The sequence below is a fragment of the Schistocerca nitens genome, chromosome 2 (genome assembly GCF_023898315.1).
Source record: "Schistocerca nitens isolate TAMUIC-IGC-003100 chromosome 2, iqSchNite1.1, whole genome shotgun sequence".
Taxonomy (NCBI): domain Eukaryota; kingdom Metazoa; phylum Arthropoda; class Insecta; order Orthoptera; family Acrididae; genus Schistocerca; species Schistocerca nitens.
Window position 1 is genome coordinate 2,381,642 of NC_064615.1, and position 18,920 is coordinate 2,400,561.

Below are 18,920 nucleotides of genomic sequence, written 5' to 3' on the forward strand. Positions count from 1 at the left end.
GTGTCACACACCTCGCAGTGCACTGCGTCGTTCAGAGAGTACCAGAATGAGTTTAATGTACTACCCTGGCCAGCAAACGTCCCGGAGTTAAACCCAATGGGCTATATGTGGGACTACTTCGATCGTGCTGTTGGCGAAATGGATCATCAACCGAAAACCCTAGCGCAGCTAGCTACAGCACTGGAGTCGGAATGTCTCCACATTCCTTTCGATACCTTCCAGAACCTAAATGTCTCTCTCTCTGCACGACTCGCAGTGCTTCGGGAGGCAATATGTGATTATTCAGGCATTTGATCGGCGGTCACAGTAACAGTATTGGACAGTGTATTAAGGTTGAAAATGGAATTTCTCAGTCCTCTTAAACTTTACGGTAATTATTTTTCAAATATTTTTTCACTTTTCGTTTCGAGATAGATCTCTTTTGTTCCCTAAACACGATTCAGAGAGTCTTGTCACAAACCACACATGTAGTTCACAGTCTTGACCGAAAGATGCGAAATTAATCCTCTAGTATTTCTATGACTGTGGGATATTTTGATCAAAATTTCATCATTGTGAAAGGTTACTGCTTACTTTGTGTGTTTTAATTACAGAAAAAGGTATATCAACAGGTAATGAATGGTGAGTGTTCATGATACCTACTAAACGTGTCTATTGAGTGCAACAGATGGGTATCGAAAGACGTGATATCCGGAGGATGAGCATATGTACCTTATCGCCATCTTTCGGATTTTGTGAAAGGTTGACATGAGAGTATCGTACCGACAGATCGCATAAGCAGTTGGCTGTAGTGCAATTATTGCAGGACGAATGAAGACGAGATGGAGTCAGGGCAATAGTGCGATACGAAGAGCAAACACGAGCCCTTCCAAGAAAATTGAACCACAATAATATCACAAGGCAAAGAGACAGATCACAACAGCTGAAATCCAAGAAAATTTTACAAACCACCCGGAACAGATTATTGCAACCTGGGTTGAAATCTCGAGTTGCCATGTATCGTTTACAGCTGCAACATGCCGCAGACAACAGCCTGAAATGCTGCAGAGCCAGAGTGAATTCTTCAGTGAGTCTTGCTTCTGTCCGTGGCGGTCAGATTCACGACCTGGCGACATGTGAAGCGATTTCACAGATTCATGCCTCTCCATCTAGCTACTGGAATTGTGATATTGGGAGCTACATGGGGGAGGAGGGTAGAGGGGAGGGGGGGGGAGGAATAAATATATGGAAACACCGCGAGAAACGCGTGCTTGGGCATAAATCCAGATGGTAGCCAAGCCTGCAGGTTGCGCTGCTGAATTTGACCACGAGCGGCTCACGTGCCGTGTCCTCAGTGCATCACAAGTGTCAGCTGAGGTCAGAGCAGTGTTCTGTGTAGTTGTGAGAGCGTTATGTCAGAACTGAGTGAATCCGAATGTGGGCAAATTGTAGTTGCTCGTACGGTAGGCACTTCCGTAACCAAGGGAGCCTGGGTGTTTGATGTTTCAAGAGGTACCGAATCGAAGATTCACACAGCATACAGGGAAAGTGCTAAAATACCATCCACTAGCCGGCCTGTGTGGCCGACCGGTTCTAGGCGCTTCAGTCTGGAACCGCGAAACCGCTACGGTCGCAGGTTCGAATCCTGCTTCGGGCATGGATGTGTGTGATGTCCTTAGTTTAGTTAGGTTTAAGTAGTTCTCAGTTCTAGGGGACTGATGACCTCAGATGTTAAGTCCCATACTGCTAAGAGCCATTTAAACCATTTCAACCACCCCCTAAGTCAGAGCAGAGCTACATGTCGCGCTCGCAAATCCTGTCAGCTCCAAAACACGAAGGGAGCTCCATCAGCAGTGCATTTCAAGGCGAGTTGGAACTACAAAACCACTCATCACTGATGCATATGCTGTAAAAGGAAAACGTGGTGCCAAAGCCAATGGACCACTGGAAGCAAGTAATTTCGTGAGGTGAGTCTTTCACTCTACTTCCAGCTACTGGCCAATGATTTGGGCAGCCATATCGCGGTATTGCATGGGCCCCGTGGTTACTCAGCAACGTCGCATTACTTGCAATGATTTTGTGACCACTTTGTCTGATCAAGTCCATCGCATGGTACAATGTTTATTACTCCCTGGTACTCCAAGAAGACAGGACCTCTGTTCACACAGCTCGAATCACCCAGGACTGGTTTTATGAGCACGAGGATGAACTGTTGTACACCCCATCGCCACCATAGTCACCGGATCTCAGGATTATTGAGGCTTTGTGGTCTGCTTTAGAGAAATTTGGAAATTTGTGGCAAGGCCTTATGGGACCAAACTGCTGAGGTCATCGGTCCCTAAGACTACACGATACTTGATCTATCTCAAACTAACTTACGCTAAGGACGACACACACACCCATGCCGGAGGGAGGAGTCCAACCTCCGACGGGGGGAGCCGCCCGGGCCATGATAAGACGCCTCAGACCGCGCGACTACCCGGCGCGGCTTTAGAGAAAACGATGCGTGATCGCTGCCTACCTCCATCGTTGTTATCTGCACTTGCCACAGTTTTCCACCAAAACCGATATTTGAAAATCGTACATGACCTGTGTTTCTCCAATCCGAAAGGACTAGAGTCTGTTTTGACCGCCAGTCGTTTTCCTACGCCGTGCTAGGCATGGTATGCCGGTGTGTTTTTGGCGATTCCGCAGTTTGTCCACCCCTGTAGTTGGTACAACAGCACTGATTTGGTAATTGTTGAACGGAGGCTGAATAGTAACCTATGCTGCGACAGCCTTCATGACCAGTGGATCAACTGGCTTATCCCAGCATGATAATGGAAGCTCCCAAACTCTTTTCTCACCAAATACAGTATACCTGGAGCAATGAATGGATGCTTGACTGGCTTGCCCAGTCCCCCAATTTGTCTGGGATGAGATGGGAAGACCATCCACTATCGAGAAATCTTGATGAATTGACACACTAAGTGTTCGATCATGGCAAGAAATTCATCAAGACGAGGTTCGGAAGCTTTTTGCCTCAGTGCCCCAATGAAGAAAAGACTGGGGGGGGGGGGGGGTGTCACAACTCATTCTGATGTTCGTGATGGACATCAGATCCAAATGGAGTGAAAGGTTAAACACAAGTTATGTGATGAAAATCTCACAAACGACTGATAATTCATGGTATAAAACTTCCCGTTTCCATTACTTTATAATATCATAGAAACATTAAGTAATAGAAACATACGTAAATTAGTGTGACATGTTCATTGTCATCTGTTACGTCCCTAGATAGTATCCCCAGCAGAAGCTAAAAATTTGTCTAATGTTTTCCTTGGCAGCTTCCGGAAGCTGAACTGCCTGTGTCAATGAGGGGTACACTGTCAGGTAGGGGGAAATACCGAGCAAGTCGTGGCAGACACAGAAGCTATTGCAGCACATGGGAATGACCAAGTACCCAAGTCTGCATGCGAAGCATAATGACATCTAGTGATACCATCATATTAGTGACAAAGCAGAGTGTGTAAGGAGGCGTACATGCAACACAACAATAAGTGTTCAGGTGTCGAACCGGCAGAAAATAGCCTTTGTAAGGCGAAGTTGCGGAAGTCCGGATTCACTAGCAGAGCTTACAGTGAGGAAAAACCAGGGCACATGACACCATTGCCATCCCCATTGCTGCAGAGCACACGCGAACATAAATACCCTACCCATCTTACCTAATGTCTGACTGCCGACTGTCCGGTGTGCAGTCTCAGTCCTCGTGTCAAGCTGCAGCTATCCACTGAGAGGAAAGGCTACGGAGGTCGACCCTCGGCGTGTCTAGCTGTCTTCGATCGTCTGTGGAGCCGCGAGTCCAGCTGGAAGGACGCTTCTGCTGCCAGATGCACTCACAACGCACAACGTACTGGCCACTGCTGCTGGGGCACAGAGGCCACTGTCACCCTGCAAGCCCGCTCGACGCGCGTCACCAGGACGCTGTCCGTCATCCACCTTCATCTGAGAGGGCCACCGCTGCCGCTCATCCCGTTCCCGAGGCTAACACCGACTTGCCTGCTCCTGTCTCCTAAATGGGGGCTAAGCGCTGACCCCTGTGAGTGAGCGACTACTTCAGATGGACCTGGGAACGTGACTACGTACCGATCTCGAAACTAATGTGTTGACGTCAAAGATTTGCAGTCACGAGAGTTTTGGGCCGCTAGAGGCCGCCGACGTCCACGGGTCGAACAATTTGAGCAACACTCGACGTCGAAGGATAGCGTACCTCTGGATCGTCGCGCAAGCCAAAGCACGACGTGATGGGCTCCTCACGTAGGAAGACATCGGCCATGAGGCGCACGGCCTCCTCGTGGCGCTCGTGGGGCAGCTCCTGGACGACGTAGGCGGGCGGTGCGTCTCCTCCGGCGCCTTCCAGCGGCCGCCGGCCCACGTGGCGCTGGCGGACGCACGGGAAGGGCACCGACTCGGGCCGTGTCCACGGCGCCATCTCCGACATCGTGTTGCCGCCTGCCAGTAATATAAAATACGCTGATGGCCATTAAAATTACAGCATCGTGAAGGAAGCAAGCATGGAATGTCAAACTGGCACCAACTGACGAAATGCTCGGTTATGCTAACGGTTAACATTTCAGCGCAAAAATAGGTAGGTGTAATGCCGTTTACGTTATGTGTAAGAGAAAGGTTTACGCAAGTTCGTAAGAATATTGTGATATGCCTCTGTGGGAAGAAGAAATATCTCGCAACATGTATCGGAATTCGAAAGTGGAAGGATAGTGGGCTACTGAGACTGTAGTTTATCGTTTCACAATACTGCTGCTCGCGTTGGTCGCTATTGGCCCCTTCACACTCACGAAGTTATCCGGCCGACCGATGAACGCACCAATTTCGTGGCAGCCTACACACGTCCCGATCGACTGCACTCTCAGATTACAGCGCCTACATGTTGTTGTGATTTGTTTATCTGAAGTTCTTCGAGTATGTGTTTTACGAGATTATCTTTGGTTTTGCACATAACAAAAACTGGCGCTTGACCTGGCTGTTTCAGAGTTAACAACGCAAAAAAAAGCCGAGAGAAAGCTGTGGCCAAAGAAATGGCTGATGCAAAGAAATTCAGCCGCGCTCTGTTACTTAAGGAGCTGGGAGAAATTGACTTCCGTGATTACGTAACAATAGATGAAACATGCATTTCAGAGTTCCTGAACATCGTCAAAGAATTCTTAACGAAAAAGAATACAATCCTGAGAGAGGCTGTAATCAGCGAGGAGAGGATGTTAGCTAATTCACGGTTCCTAGCCATTGACGTAATTTCAGAGGACCCCAAATTCGTCCTCTTGTATCCCCACAATGTCCGCCTCCGTAGCGTAGCGGTAGCGTTACCGCCAACCACGCAGGGGGCCGGGGTTCGATTCCCGGCAGGGGACTGGGTGTTGTGTGTCCTTCATCATCACTCACTCGCAGGTCGCCGATGTGGCGTCACCTAAAAAGGACTTGCAATACGGCGGCTGAACTCCCCCGAATGGGGCCTCCCAGCCGACAGTGCCATTCGATCATTTCCATCTCCACAGTCATTATCTATAATAATTCCTAAAACCTGCAACGTGATTTATAGTTACCTGAAGAACTACGTCATGGTCAAGCAAAATAAATAAAACAAAAGTTGTGTATGTAGACTTTATTAATTTATTTGTGTATCTAGCATAAAACAGGAACATCAACAAAAGCAAAATAAGGATAATGGAATACAGTCGAATTAAATCAGGGTGATGCTATGTTAATTAGATTAGGACACGAGGCACTCAAAGTAGTAGATGAGTTTTGCTATTTGGGCAGCAAAATAACTGATGATGATCGAAGTAGAGAGGATATAAGATGTAGACTGGCAATAGCAAGAAAAGCGTTTCTGAAGAAGAGAAAGTTGTTAACACCGAAATAGATTTGTCAGGAAGTCTTTTCTTAGAAGTATATGCCTTGAATGTACCCATGTATGGAAGTTGGTTCAAATGGCTCTGAGCACTATGGGACTTAACAACTTAGGTCATCAGTCCCCTAGAACTTAGAACTACTTAAACCTAACTAACCTAAGGACATCACACAAATCCATGCCCCAGGCAGGATTCGAACCTGCGACCGTAGCAGTCGCGCGGTTCCAGACTGAAGCGCCTAGAACCGCATGGCCACCGCGGCCGGCTGTATGGAAGTGATAGATAGACAATAAATAGTTTAGACAAAAAGAGAATAGAACCTTTTGTAATGTGGTGCTAACGATGAATGCTGGAAATTGACTGTGTAAATCACGTAACTAACGAGGAGGTACTGAATAGAACTGGGGATAAAAGAAATTTGTGACGTTACCTGGTTGGAAGAAGGAATCAGTTAATAGGACACACTGAGACATCGTGTGTTGACCAATTTAGCACTGGGGGGGGGGGGGGGGGGGGAGTGTATAGGGAGACCAAGAGAGGAATGCAGTAAGCACATTCAGAAGGATGCAGGTAGGTTGCAGTAGCTAGTCGAAGATGAAGAGTCTCGCACACGATAGGGTAGCGTGGAGAGCTGTATCAAACTAGTTTCGGAGTGAGGACCACCACCACCAAATCACAACAACATATACACTCCTGGAAATTGAAATACGAACACCGTGAATTCATTGTCCCAGGAAGGGGAAACTTTATTGACACATTCCTGGGGTCAGATACATCACATGATCACACTGACAGAACCACAGGCACATAGACACAGGCAACAGAGCATGCACAATGTCGGCACTAGTACAGTGTATATCCACCTTTCGCAGCAATGCAGGCTGCTATTCTCCCATGGAGACGATCGTAGAGATGCTGGATGTAGTCCTGTGGAACGGCTTGCCATGCCATTTCCACCTGGCGCCTCAGTTGGACCAGCGTTCGTGCTGGACGTGCAGACCGCGTGAGACGACGCTTCATCCAGTCCCAAACATGCTCAATGGGGGACAGATCCGGAGATCTTGCTGGCCAGGGTAGTTGATTTACACCTTCATGAGCACGTTGGGTGGCACGGGATACATGCGGACGTGCATTGTCCTGTTGGAACAGCAAGTTCCCTTGCCGGTGTAGGAATGGTAGAACGATGGGTTCGATGACGGTTTGGATGTACCGTGCACTATTCAGTGTCCCCTCGACGATCACCAGTGGTGTACGGCCAGTGTAGGAGATCGCTCCCCACACCATATGCCGGGTGTTGGCCCTGTGTGCCTCGGTCGTATGCAGTCCTGATTGTGGCGCTCACCTGCACGGCGCCAAACACGCATACGACCATCATTGGCACCAAGGCAGAAGCGACTCTCATCGCTGAAGACGACACGTCTCCATTCGTCCCTCCATTCACGCCTGTCGCGACACCACTGGAGGCGGGCTGCACGATGTTGGGGCGTGAGCGGAAGACGGCCTAACGGTGTGCGGGACCGTAGCCCAGCTTCATGGAGACGGTTGCGAATGGTCCTCGCCGATACCCCAGGAGCAACAGTGTCCCTAATTTGCTGGGAAGTGGCGGTGCGGTCCCCTACGGCACTGCGTAGGATCCTACGGTCTTGGCGTGCATCCGTGCGTCGCTGCGGTCCGGTCCCAGGTCGACGGGCACGTGCACCTTCCGCCGACCACTGGCGACAACATCGATGTACTGTGGAGACCTCACGCCCCACGTGTTGAGCAATTCGGCGGTACGTCCACCCGGCCTCCCGCATGCCCACTATACGCCCTCGCTCAAAGTCCGTCAACTGCACATACGGTTCACGTCCACGCTGTCGCGGCATGCTACCAGTGTTAAAGACTGCGATGGAGCTCCGTATGCCACGGCAAACTGGCTGACACTGACGGCGGCGGTGCACAAATGCCGCGCAGCTAGCGCCATTCGACGGCCAACACCGCGGTTCCTGGTGTGTCCGCTGTGCCGTGCGTGTGATCATTGCTTGTACAGCCCTCTCGCAGTGTCCGGAGCAAGTATGGTGGGTCTGACACACCGGTGTCAATGTGTTCTTTTTTCCATTTCCAGGAGTGTATATAAGTTCCGGAAATAAAACCTAAAAACTGAGACACAGAAGGCCGACAGATTTTCATTCATACAATATATATCTTTTACTCCATGTGCACATTAACCGCCGGCCGGTGTGGACGTGCGGTTGTAGGCGCTTCAGTTTGGAACCGCGTGACCGCTACGGTCGCAGGTTCGAATCCTACCTCGGGCATGGATGTGTGTGATGTCCTTAGGTTAAAGTATTAAGTAGTTCTAAGTTCTAGGGGACTGATGGCCACAGATGTTAAGTTCCGTAGTGCTCAGAGCCATTTGAGCCATTTTGCACATTAACCATTATGGATAAATTAAAAAAATTTCGTGCACCTCTATTCCTGTACTCCTCACACGACATGTCACTCAAACATTTCTAGACCTTAAATTTCTTCACTAACTCTGTCAAAGTTCAGCCCGTCGCGCACTCTGCGCAGTAAGGTCCGAAAGCCCCGGCACTCCTCTCTCTTTGGGTCATGGTGTATACTCCTTATGTCTTTCTGTTCTTTTCAGATGGCGGGCTCAAGTACCTACAGTGTGCGAGAACGCGTTCCTGAAACTGCATGGGCTCATGAACGTGCACATAGCGTGAGAACTATTAGAAATGTGCAACAGGATTTTGCGGCACGATTGCGTAAAGAAGCTCCACCAGAGCGAACGATACTGTGATGCCAACAGAAACTCTTCAGAATTGAATCTACTAGGGTCACTTTTTAAGTAAGAACCAATAGCGCATCCTGTCCCGTGACGTCCGTTCACGGACGGCAACTCTTGGCCAGTCTCTCACTAAATTAAATTATAATTATATACTAATACCTTCAGCTGCTGACGGGCGTTGATATATATATCAACGAGGAAGTTGAAAATGTGTGCCCGACCGGGGCTCGAACCCGGGATCGCCTGCTTAAATGGCAGACGCTCTATCCATCTGAGCCACCGAGGGCACAAGGATAGTGCGACTGCAGGGACTATCTCGCGCACGCCTCCCGCTAGACCCACATTCTCACCTTATGTTTCGACACACTACATTCGTAGTGTCCCTACCCAACACACTCATTACCCGTGGAAGTCATTTTTACCAAGTCCCATAAGAGTTCGGGTAATATGTGTGTATCCGCACAGAAGAGGAAGGTCATGGCCGGTATTGCCAGAACTATATACTTATATGCATAGGGTGTCTGTTGTTTCGGACATGTTCAAAAGAACAGACACCATATCCACATAAGTATATAGTCTCTCACTAGGCCGGCATTACATTTCACGTCTCTGCCGGTGTTGGTTGTACGGTTATACTGCTTCGCCTGTCGCCATGCCAATCAGTAATCCCGCCGATTATAAAGTGCGCTCTGTTATTCGGTTCTTACATGCAAAACAAGTTCGTCCTGTTGAAATTCACGGGCAGCTTAATGAAGTTTATGGTGCAGGTTTAATGAATGATGGAAATGTGCGTAAATGGTGTGGGCTTTTTTATGAAGGAAGGACAAATGTTCATGATGTAGAACGATCTGGACGGCCTACTGTTGTGAATTAAGACTTGACACGAAAGCTTGACGGGACAGTTCACCAGAACAGGAGCTTCACTGTCGACGAGCTGCATCAGAAATTTCCACAAGTTTCAAGATAAGTAGTTTTTCACAACTACACTACAAAAAAATGTGTGCGAGATAGGTGCCGAAAATGTTGACAGAAGAACACAAAATAAAGCGAATAGCACATTGTTTGTCCGTTTTGGAGCGCTATCACAAGGATGGTGACGAGTTCTTGAGTCACATTGCGACCGGCGGTGAAACGTGGATTACGCGCTACACTCTAGAGAGTAATCGTCCATCCACTGATCATCATTCAAACTCCCCGACGAAGTCAAGAAAATTCAAACAAGAACCTTCAACATGGAAAATCGTGGACGATTTTTTGGGACCGGAAAGGCATTCTTTTGTTAGACCTTTTTTTTGCCAAGAGGAATGACAATAAATGCTGAGAGGTACGGTGAAACATTATTAAAGCTTCGGGGCGCCATTCAAAATCGGCGGCGGGACTGCTCCACAGCTGCGTCGTTCTGATCCACAATTCTCGGCCTCAGGTTGCGGCAAGAACAAAGACGCAACTGCAGAAGTCTCATTGGGAATTACTGCATCGTCGGCCATACAGCCCTGACTTAGCACCAGCAGAGTTTTATCTGTTTCCAAAACTGGGGGGATTTCTTGGTGAAATGCGGATGGGAAAGGGAGACATGTTGGAAGAAAATGTTACTAACTGGTTTAACGGTCAGGCGGCAGTGTTCTTTGATGCTGGGATCCAGCACGAGTTGACAAATGTTTAAATGTTCACGGTGAGCTTGTCGAAAAGTGAAAAAATGTGCATATTGTACTTCGTGATACAATTTACTTTCATAAATAAAGTTTCTCTTACTAAAGTACAAATCAGGGAAAGAGGACAGATCGACCATCAACACGACAGTAGAAATGTGCAGCAGTGGCGGATTCTTTGACCATATCTCCCATAAAATCATTGCAGAAAAGATCTGCTGAACTTGGAATTCCAAAAACACTATGCTGACACACATGAAAAAAGATCTGAAATTAAAATCTTTCAGTTCAAAATTCGTACATGAATTAAGTGACGAGGACTTGCGGCGAAAGTATGAAGCTTGCTCCACATCTCTCGAAGTGCTAGCGATGCTCACAAAGAGAGGCAAGGTTTTCTTCTCAGACGAATGTGCAATTTACCAATCCTGTCAAAACAAGGGCATTCTTTCTGAAGAAAGGAAAGTCTATATCATTATGAAGAGTAAAAGAATAATCCACCACATGTCACGACCTGGCCTGAAATTTCCAGTAGGCACCTCATAGGTCGGTATTTCTTTGACGGTGCAATGAATCAACGTTCTTACTTGCAAACGTTCAGTGGACAGTTTACTCCAGAGCCCCAGAGAGTGAACATCCTTGGTGACAGTTGGCTACAAGAAGATAGAGCTCCTGCCCACTACACTCTCCGTGTTCGTGAATTCCTGGATGACGTGTTATTGCAGAGCTGCATCTGCGAGCGCCGATCGAATGGCCTCCAAGAACTCCAGATCTGACATTATGCGGCGATTCCCCGTGGGTAATAAATAAGAAGCATGTTGCCAATCAGTGATACCAGACTGCTGACGAATTGAAGCAAGGTGTTAAGAGAGGCAGTCACGCAAATCACATTGTCTATGCTTCGGAAAATTTCACACGAATTGCCGCCGCATCAGTTTGTGTCGCAACAATGATGGTGCCCATACTGATATTCTAGATCACAAGCAGAAACGTAAAGGATCGACGTTTGTCAAACATCTGTTATGACATGTTAGAAATAAATAACCATGACCACCTAAGAAGGGTATGTGTTGTTGTTGTGGTCTTCAGTCCTGAGACTGGTTTGATGCAGCTCTCGATGCTACTCTATCCTGTGCAAGCTTCTTCATCTCCCAGTACCTACCGCAGCCTACATCCTTCTGGATCTGCTTAGTGTATTCATCTCTTGGTCTTCCTCTACAATTTTTACCCTCCACGCTGCACTCCAATACTAAATTGGTGATCCCTCGATGTCTCAGAACATGTCCTACCAAACAATCCCTTCTTCTAGTCACATTGTGCCACAAACTCCTCTTCTCCCCAATTCTATTCAATACCCCCTCATTAGTTATGTGATCTACCCATCTAATCTTCAGCATTCTTCTGTAGCACCACATTTCGAAAGCTTCTCTTCTCTTCTTGTCTAAACTATTTATCGTCCACGTTTCACTTCCATACATGGCTACACTCCATACAAATACTTTCAGAAACGACTTCCTGACACTTAAATGTATACTCGATGTTAACAAATTATTCTTCTTCAGAAACGCTTTCCTTGCCATTGCCAGTCTCCATTTTATATCCTCTCTACTTCGACCATCATCAGTTATTTTGCTCCCCAAATAGCAAAACTCCTTTACTACTTTAAGTGCCTCATTTCCTAATCTAATTCCCTCAGCATCACCCGAGTTGATTCGATTACATTCCATTATATCTTCGTTTTGCTTTTGTTGATGCTCATCTTATATCCTCCTTTCAAGACACTGTCCATTCCGTTCAACTGCTCTTCCAAGTCCTTTGCTGTCTCTGACAGAATTACAATGTCATCGGCGAACCTCAAAGTTTTTATTTCTTCTCCATGGACTTTAGTACCTACACCGAATTTTTATTTTGTTTCCTTTATTGCTTGCTCAATATACAGATTGAATAACATCGGGGGGAGGCTACAAGGGGATAACACGACTGAAAATCCCACGCGCAGTGACAAAAGACGGCTCTACACAAGGTACAATTTGTTGGGTGAATTTGTGAGGGGGGAGGGAGGGACCTGTCGTTTAGGCCTAACCGACCGACATCCCGACAAGGAAAATCCTCCTAACTGACCGGCCATCGGTCAAAATGACTACGCATGTCAAATTTGACGGTCTGTCCGTCGGCTTGTAGCGGGAATATGAAATCGAAGGGTTGACGAGAGCCGTACTCAACACTGAGCAGGACGCCAATGGCTCCAAGCGATCAGGGCGAGAGAGGGCATGTAACGCCGGAAATGCATATCCTCCTATTTCCATCTATTGTACTATAATTTTTTTTCCTTGGTTTGTTACCTCAAGATATGACGTTTCTGTCTCTTTATATATCGTAATTGTTTTACTGTTTGTATATATATATTTATGCATTTATGTTGGTTTGTTTTGTGTAAAGATTATTTGTATTTTTACGCTGGGTCTGGCCTACGGAAAACTATGCTATCGAACGAATACATCGATAGGTCGTGTGGAGAACCAAAGTGTTTAGGATCTTTGGTAGTGTTAACTCTGCCGCGTGGAGCGCGGGCAGAGCATGGGAGAGTCTGGCAGGAGTAGCGAGTGGAGCAGGTGTGTTGTGTGAAGCTCCCGCGAGTTGCCGCGCTTTCGGGGTTTGGCAGCATGTAATTGCGCTCGACTTGCGATGATAGTTTCTGACATGGTGTCGCGGACGGGAAGCATTAGCTGGCGCACATCAAGAGCCCGTTTCGCCTGGTGACCGTGTCGAGAAGAAGGCGCGCCAGCATCCAGCTTCTGCAACAGCGACGGCCGACAATGAGTGACTGTCGCCACCTCCTCGATCGACGACTTCAAACCTTCAATCAACCAACAAGGAAGACTGGAAGCACGTAAAGTTTCAGAACTGTATGGCAGACCTCAGCTTTTCAAACTTTTAAAATTGTTGCATCACAAAATTACAGCTACTTAGCATGAACCTTTGTTGCTCATTGTCCCAATTGCATTACCAAGCAGGGTCCCTTCCTTTTCCGACATGAACCCGAGTGTCGTTGAAATTCAAACGCCAGCATAATTCCATTTCACTGCTTTAATTTCAAAGTTCAGTTAAAGTATTCATACCTGGCTACAATACTTAGATTACACAAGCACAAATTAAGAGTGCTAGTTTTGTTACCATATTTTAGCTTACCTGTGACTGCAGCTCAGCTTGGTACGTACTAAATTTTACTATTGTTAATTGTTCAGAATCATTTAATTCAAGTTCAAAGTTAAATCTCTTATTTCTAAATTGCGTAGATTCAAGTAGCTTTTGAAATGATTGTTGAGGTAGTCCAAGACTAACCGTATTTTACTGAATTTCGATGTGCTTCAGAAAGAAAGCTCACTATTAACTTCAGTCACTAAATTAACTGTCGATTTTCCGGTTTTATTAATTCTTTTGCTAAATTAAGTGTAGCGAAATTTATTGCTTCTGACAAACTTTCAGTTTTCACACTACACTTGTGAACCTTCAGTTGCCACGCTTCTAGTGCTAATTATATGTGTAATAGTCTTTCTTTTTCAGTTACTATAGTAATTGTCCTTAGGACTGGCGACCGTAATTTCCCCCAAATCTCAAATATCTAATTACCGCTAGTTGATTGTTAACGTAATGGCCGCACATTTACTTTCTTTATTAACTTTACCCCTATTTCAAAATTAATTTCCACCAGTTTCATTAGCATTTTTCCTTTCATTTAGATGTAACCCTTTCCTCCCTCTTTACCGACAAATTAACCTCGGTGACGATTGCTTTTCCCAAATTTCCATTAGGTACACGCGGTTTAATTTTTCACTGTCATTAAGGTCGATAAGTGAGGGGGAGGATACACGTGGCGACCTGGTGACAGGACAATCTTCGGATTTGAGGTTGTTCTGGACACGACTTTTGTATGGTGCAAATCTCGTAACAAAGTACTGGTTACGTACACGCCGTTACGTCAGCGAGAATAAGTAGTGGGAGTAATCCTAATTATATTTGAGATTTGGCATTTATATTGAAAATTATTAAAATGAGTGAAGGCAACAATTGCCAAAATTTGGTAGATTTGGATACGGAACGATCGGTCGAACAGTGGGAAACGCGCACCGCGGTACTCATTGTTCAGGGGCAGGCGGCTAGCATGAAAGATGCGACCGCCGAAAAGCAACAAAGAGCAGAAATGGAATTCCAAACTTTAGAAAATGTTTCGGAATCGGAAGTGAAAACCAAATCTGAATCCCTTGATGACGAATACGGGGGGACAATTAAAGAGGAACCGGCTACAGAAGTAAAACCGGTAGTTTCCGGGAATTTTACCGATTTATTGAATGTTTTGATTAACGAAATCAAGAGTCAATCGGCCAAGCAAGAAGATCAGGCTGCCAAGCAAGAAGCTCAGGCTGCCAAGCAAGAAGCTCAGGCTGCCAAGCAAGAAGCTCAGTCTGAAAAAATTGAACGGATGCTAGACAATCAGAACAAAGCTATTAACGTTGTTAACAACAATGTTGGAGTTGTTAACACAAAAGTTGATAAAATCAAAGAAGATATTATTGTAATTAATACCGAAATCGGTAATCTTAAACAGGAAATGATAGGCGTTCAGGCGGAAATTGCGAGCATAAATACTCGTTTTTATTCCGAAATTAGCAGAATCGAGAAAAGTGTAGGAGAATCAGTTGCTCCGATCATCCAGGATAAGGTGACGGAACAAATTCAATTAGTGAAAAAAGAGGATCAAAAGAAGGTGGAAACTTTAAAGGCTTTAGTATCCGAAGTAGATACCAAAGTGACGAAGCAGGCTAATACCTGCGAAGAAAAAAAAAGGGAAGTAGAAACGCTTGCGACAACCGCTTGCCAAGTAATTACGAGAGTGTCAGAATTAGAAAAGAAACTTGACGAAAAACAGAGCTATGTGCCAATCTATGCACATAGTTCGGAATTGCTGACGAAAGAGGAGCGGTTCGACCCCTTGAAAAAAGGCGGTATACACGCGACGGATTTCATTAAGAATTGTGAAAGAGTTTTACCCAGATCATGGACTGATGAGAGAAAAGTTAATGCGATTATTGATGTGTTGGCTGGTGATGCCAAGCGTTGGGGCTTAAACCTCAACATTACGAACCTGACTTTTGACGAATTTAAAAATTTGTTTCTGGCTGAACACTGGTCAGAGCAAAAACAGCAAAGTGTCTGGCGCGAATTTGTCGTATCGAGGCCTTTCGATGCGAATTCGCGCGGTTCGATGAAGGAGTTTTGTGAGGGCTGGATCCGCAAGTTGGAATATTTGTGTGATCGCCGCACGGAATCCGAAATAGTCTGGGAACTCTACAAAAAGCTTCCAGATGATACAAAACGCTACGTAGGAAGCAATTACAGGACAATAAATGATTTCCTGGAAAGAGTGGAGGACGAGGATAATTGGCGCAATAATCGCGACAGTGGTAGAGGCCGTGGTAACAACAACGGGTACCACAGCAACCACAACAACGATAACCATGGGAATAATGCATACCGCAACCATGGCAGCAATAACAATAATGGTTCGGACCGTAATAACAATCGGTACAATGCAAATAATAACAGGAATGACGGAAACCAGTATCATACTAACGTGATACGGGCTTCACAGAATAGTAATAACGCCAGAGGGTGTGATCAGCCGCCTCAGCAGCATCCGGGAAGGGTATCTGCTGGGACGAGACAGGGAAACCATTACCCGCGCCGGTGAGGGGCCGACCGGGCGTGGAGAAATTTTGGCGGCCCAATAACAGTAGAAAACCGAGGTGTCGTCGTTATGAAAATTCCGTATGGAATAATCAACGGCGGGAGAGTGTGCCAGTATTAGGAGAAAGGAGTGCGCCCACAAGTAGTAGATCAGCTGTAGACACGGCAGTAGAAAATACATTCACTGTCAGTGAGAACAATTTAAGTAGTGTTCCGGAAATCGATTATAAAGTGGCAGCTGTAATACCCACAGCGGAACTGGAGATTGAGTTTAAGAATGATTCGCAAGTGTTGAGAGAAGATCAGATGTCGGATAAAACGTCCGTCATCGAGCGAGGGGATGCAGAGAGGGATGAGGTCTGGTTAAGGCAGTTCGGTCGCTTATACGACGAACTAAGAGATTATAGGGGCCTGTATGGGAGAAGTGTTTATGGGGAGCGCGTGCTGGATTTTTCGCGTCTCGTCCCGCAGGAAGATAGTGTTTGTGAAATGATAGAAAGTTCTGGCCCTAACCGGCAGACTTTACTAGAAATAGTTGATGTTAATGGGGAGCACGAGAAAGATTCGTCGTGTCTCGTCCCGCAAGAGTTGGATGTTGAAGTAGTAACGGAAAGTTCTGGCCCTAACCGGCAGACCTTACCGAAAGTCGTAGTGGTAGAAGTAGCCGACCCATCCGACGCAAACCTCCAGTTTAAACATTGCGAGAGTATTAGGGAGAAAGATTACGAAAATTTTAGTGATAGCCGGACACGATTGGTAGAAAAGCACATAGATTACAGCGTGTATGAGGTTAGAGCTGACATTATACGGTCAGACGATAGCAGTGTGGGTTGCGCAGATCCAGAGGAAGTAATTGCAGATGCTACTGGGCACATTCCTCCAGGTAGATTGGCAGATGAGATCGATCTAACCAAAGAGGAATCAACGAAGGTGACAATTAGTGAATTGATAGCAAAGCAACACTCACTGGTTGACGAGTTACAGGAAAAGGTTTCGGTATTGGAGGCGAAGCTACAGACTAAGCCTCAGGACAGATGTGTTGAAATTAAAACTGTATGTGAACAGAGGCTGAAAAAGCCGCCAGATAAACCGGATTTAGGATCAAAGCACATGGTTTTTTTCTGGAATGACCTGGATATGGACGAGGATTTACTGTGGGAAAATAAAGAAACAGTCGAGGACAAGTGTAGACAGATAGTAGTGTCTGTTAATATGCACGACCTACAACTAAACGTGTTGATTGACACCGGTGCAGAATTGAGTGCTGTATCTGGGAAAATATTTGAGTTACTGAAAGACAGACCTGGCATCGTAGTTATGCCAGTAACAGGAGTGAAAATTATCGGTGCTACTGGGAAGGCCAGTAAACCGGTCACAAAACAGATTTTTGTCAACTTCGAGATATGTGGGGCACGATTTGAACAAGAGTTTGTCGTCGTGCCAGACTTAACTACGGAAGTAATTATTGGGTTAGATTGGCTATTAAAGTACCGTGCAGTGATTAATTGCGAAAGCAAAACTTTGACATGTACGTCACGAGATAAAACAATAGTAGTTAGTATTGACGAGGCAGGAGACGGTGTGCATAGGCAATACCAGCCTATACACATTGTTAACTGGCCGGATGACATTGACGTAGGAATGAGTTTGAACTGCCGTAACGTGAGGAATTTCGGCATTGACAAAAGTGTAGAAAGTGAATTGGAAGAGATAATCAAATTCCCTCCACGGATTGACATTAGTATTGGTGTGAAAAAAGATCGTTTGCGAGAAGTAATGAAGCTAAAAGTCGATGCTGGCATACGTCGTCATGACGCTAAAGCGCGTTTTGCTAAGTTTGCTATCGGAGTCTTAGTACTTGTAAAAGCTCATGAGAAATCGAGCGAGATAGACCATGAAATCTCTAAATTTAAGTTTGTTTATAATGGACCATATAAAGTCATTGGTATACCTCACACAAATGCTTATTGCTTAGAGTATCCAAGCTCTGGAAAACTATTAGGTATACGGAACATTGTAGACTTGAAATTGTACCAACCTAGGATCGATTAATACCAAACAATGGGTAATTTGTACAGTATGTAAAATAGAGTGTAAGATTTAACGATTTGCTAGATTGCCATGCTTTTGACTGACCAAGGTCATTAAAGAAGTTGTAATTAATAAGTAATTAATTTTTAATTAATCAATTTAATTTTAATTAATTTAATCATGATCTAATCAACTGAAAAATCCAAGCTGCTAGTTTAAGTTTTCAGCTGAGTCACAGTAGATTAAGGAATGTAAATATGATTTAGTAAATAGCTGTAAGATTTCATAAATATGTGATTTACTAGTCATTGCCGATGTACTTAGACGCTGTTTTAAGTTTCAGGCTAGTACATGCGTGTGATGATGGACAGTGTTGAGTTATCCACTGTGATAGTGTTTATGGACTCCTTGAGATTACTCGGGAGTGAGTTTTTCCGAAAGAATTCAGTGAAACGGACGTTCTGGAAACGCCGTTACAAGGGCGAGTGAGATCAAGCGTGCCGCACAGTCGGGCGCTATAATACTGGCGAGGCGGAGCCGCTGTTGGCTCTTGTGCCGCTGTCGGCATTCTTTCTACTTGCGAGTACGGAAGGTGGAGTTGTTTTTTCTTCCCGGACAGCTGATGTGAAAGAATTCTGCTGTTACTATTTATGTTTTTGTCGATCCGCTGTACATTATTTTCTTGTTTAGCGTTAAATAGATTCTCGTGACGAGAATATTAATTATGAAAAGGTTATACAAAATGTGTAGTCTATTTAATTATTTATTTACGTATTTTGATCCACCTGTTTTTATGACCATGCACTCTAATTAATTTTGCAAATAGTATTCCACTTCTTA

The 18,920-nt window shown here is 45.5% G+C and overlaps 1 protein-coding gene across 2 annotated transcripts in view; it reads right to left on the bottom strand.

The window, feature by feature from the left end:
• Nucleotides 1–18,920, bottom strand: part of LOC126234235 (uncharacterized) — a 93,017-nt gene that overhangs the window by 55,401 nt on the left and 18,696 nt on the right. For both annotated transcript variants that reach the window (XM_049942927.1, XM_049942926.1), the window contains exon 2: nucleotides 4,229–4,470. In XM_049942927.1, coding sequence (XP_049798884.1) covers nucleotides 4,229–4,459 — 231 coding nt within the window. In that variant the 5' untranslated portion in view covers nucleotides 4,460–4,470. The remainder of the gene's footprint in view (nucleotides 1–4,228; nucleotides 4,471–18,920) is intronic.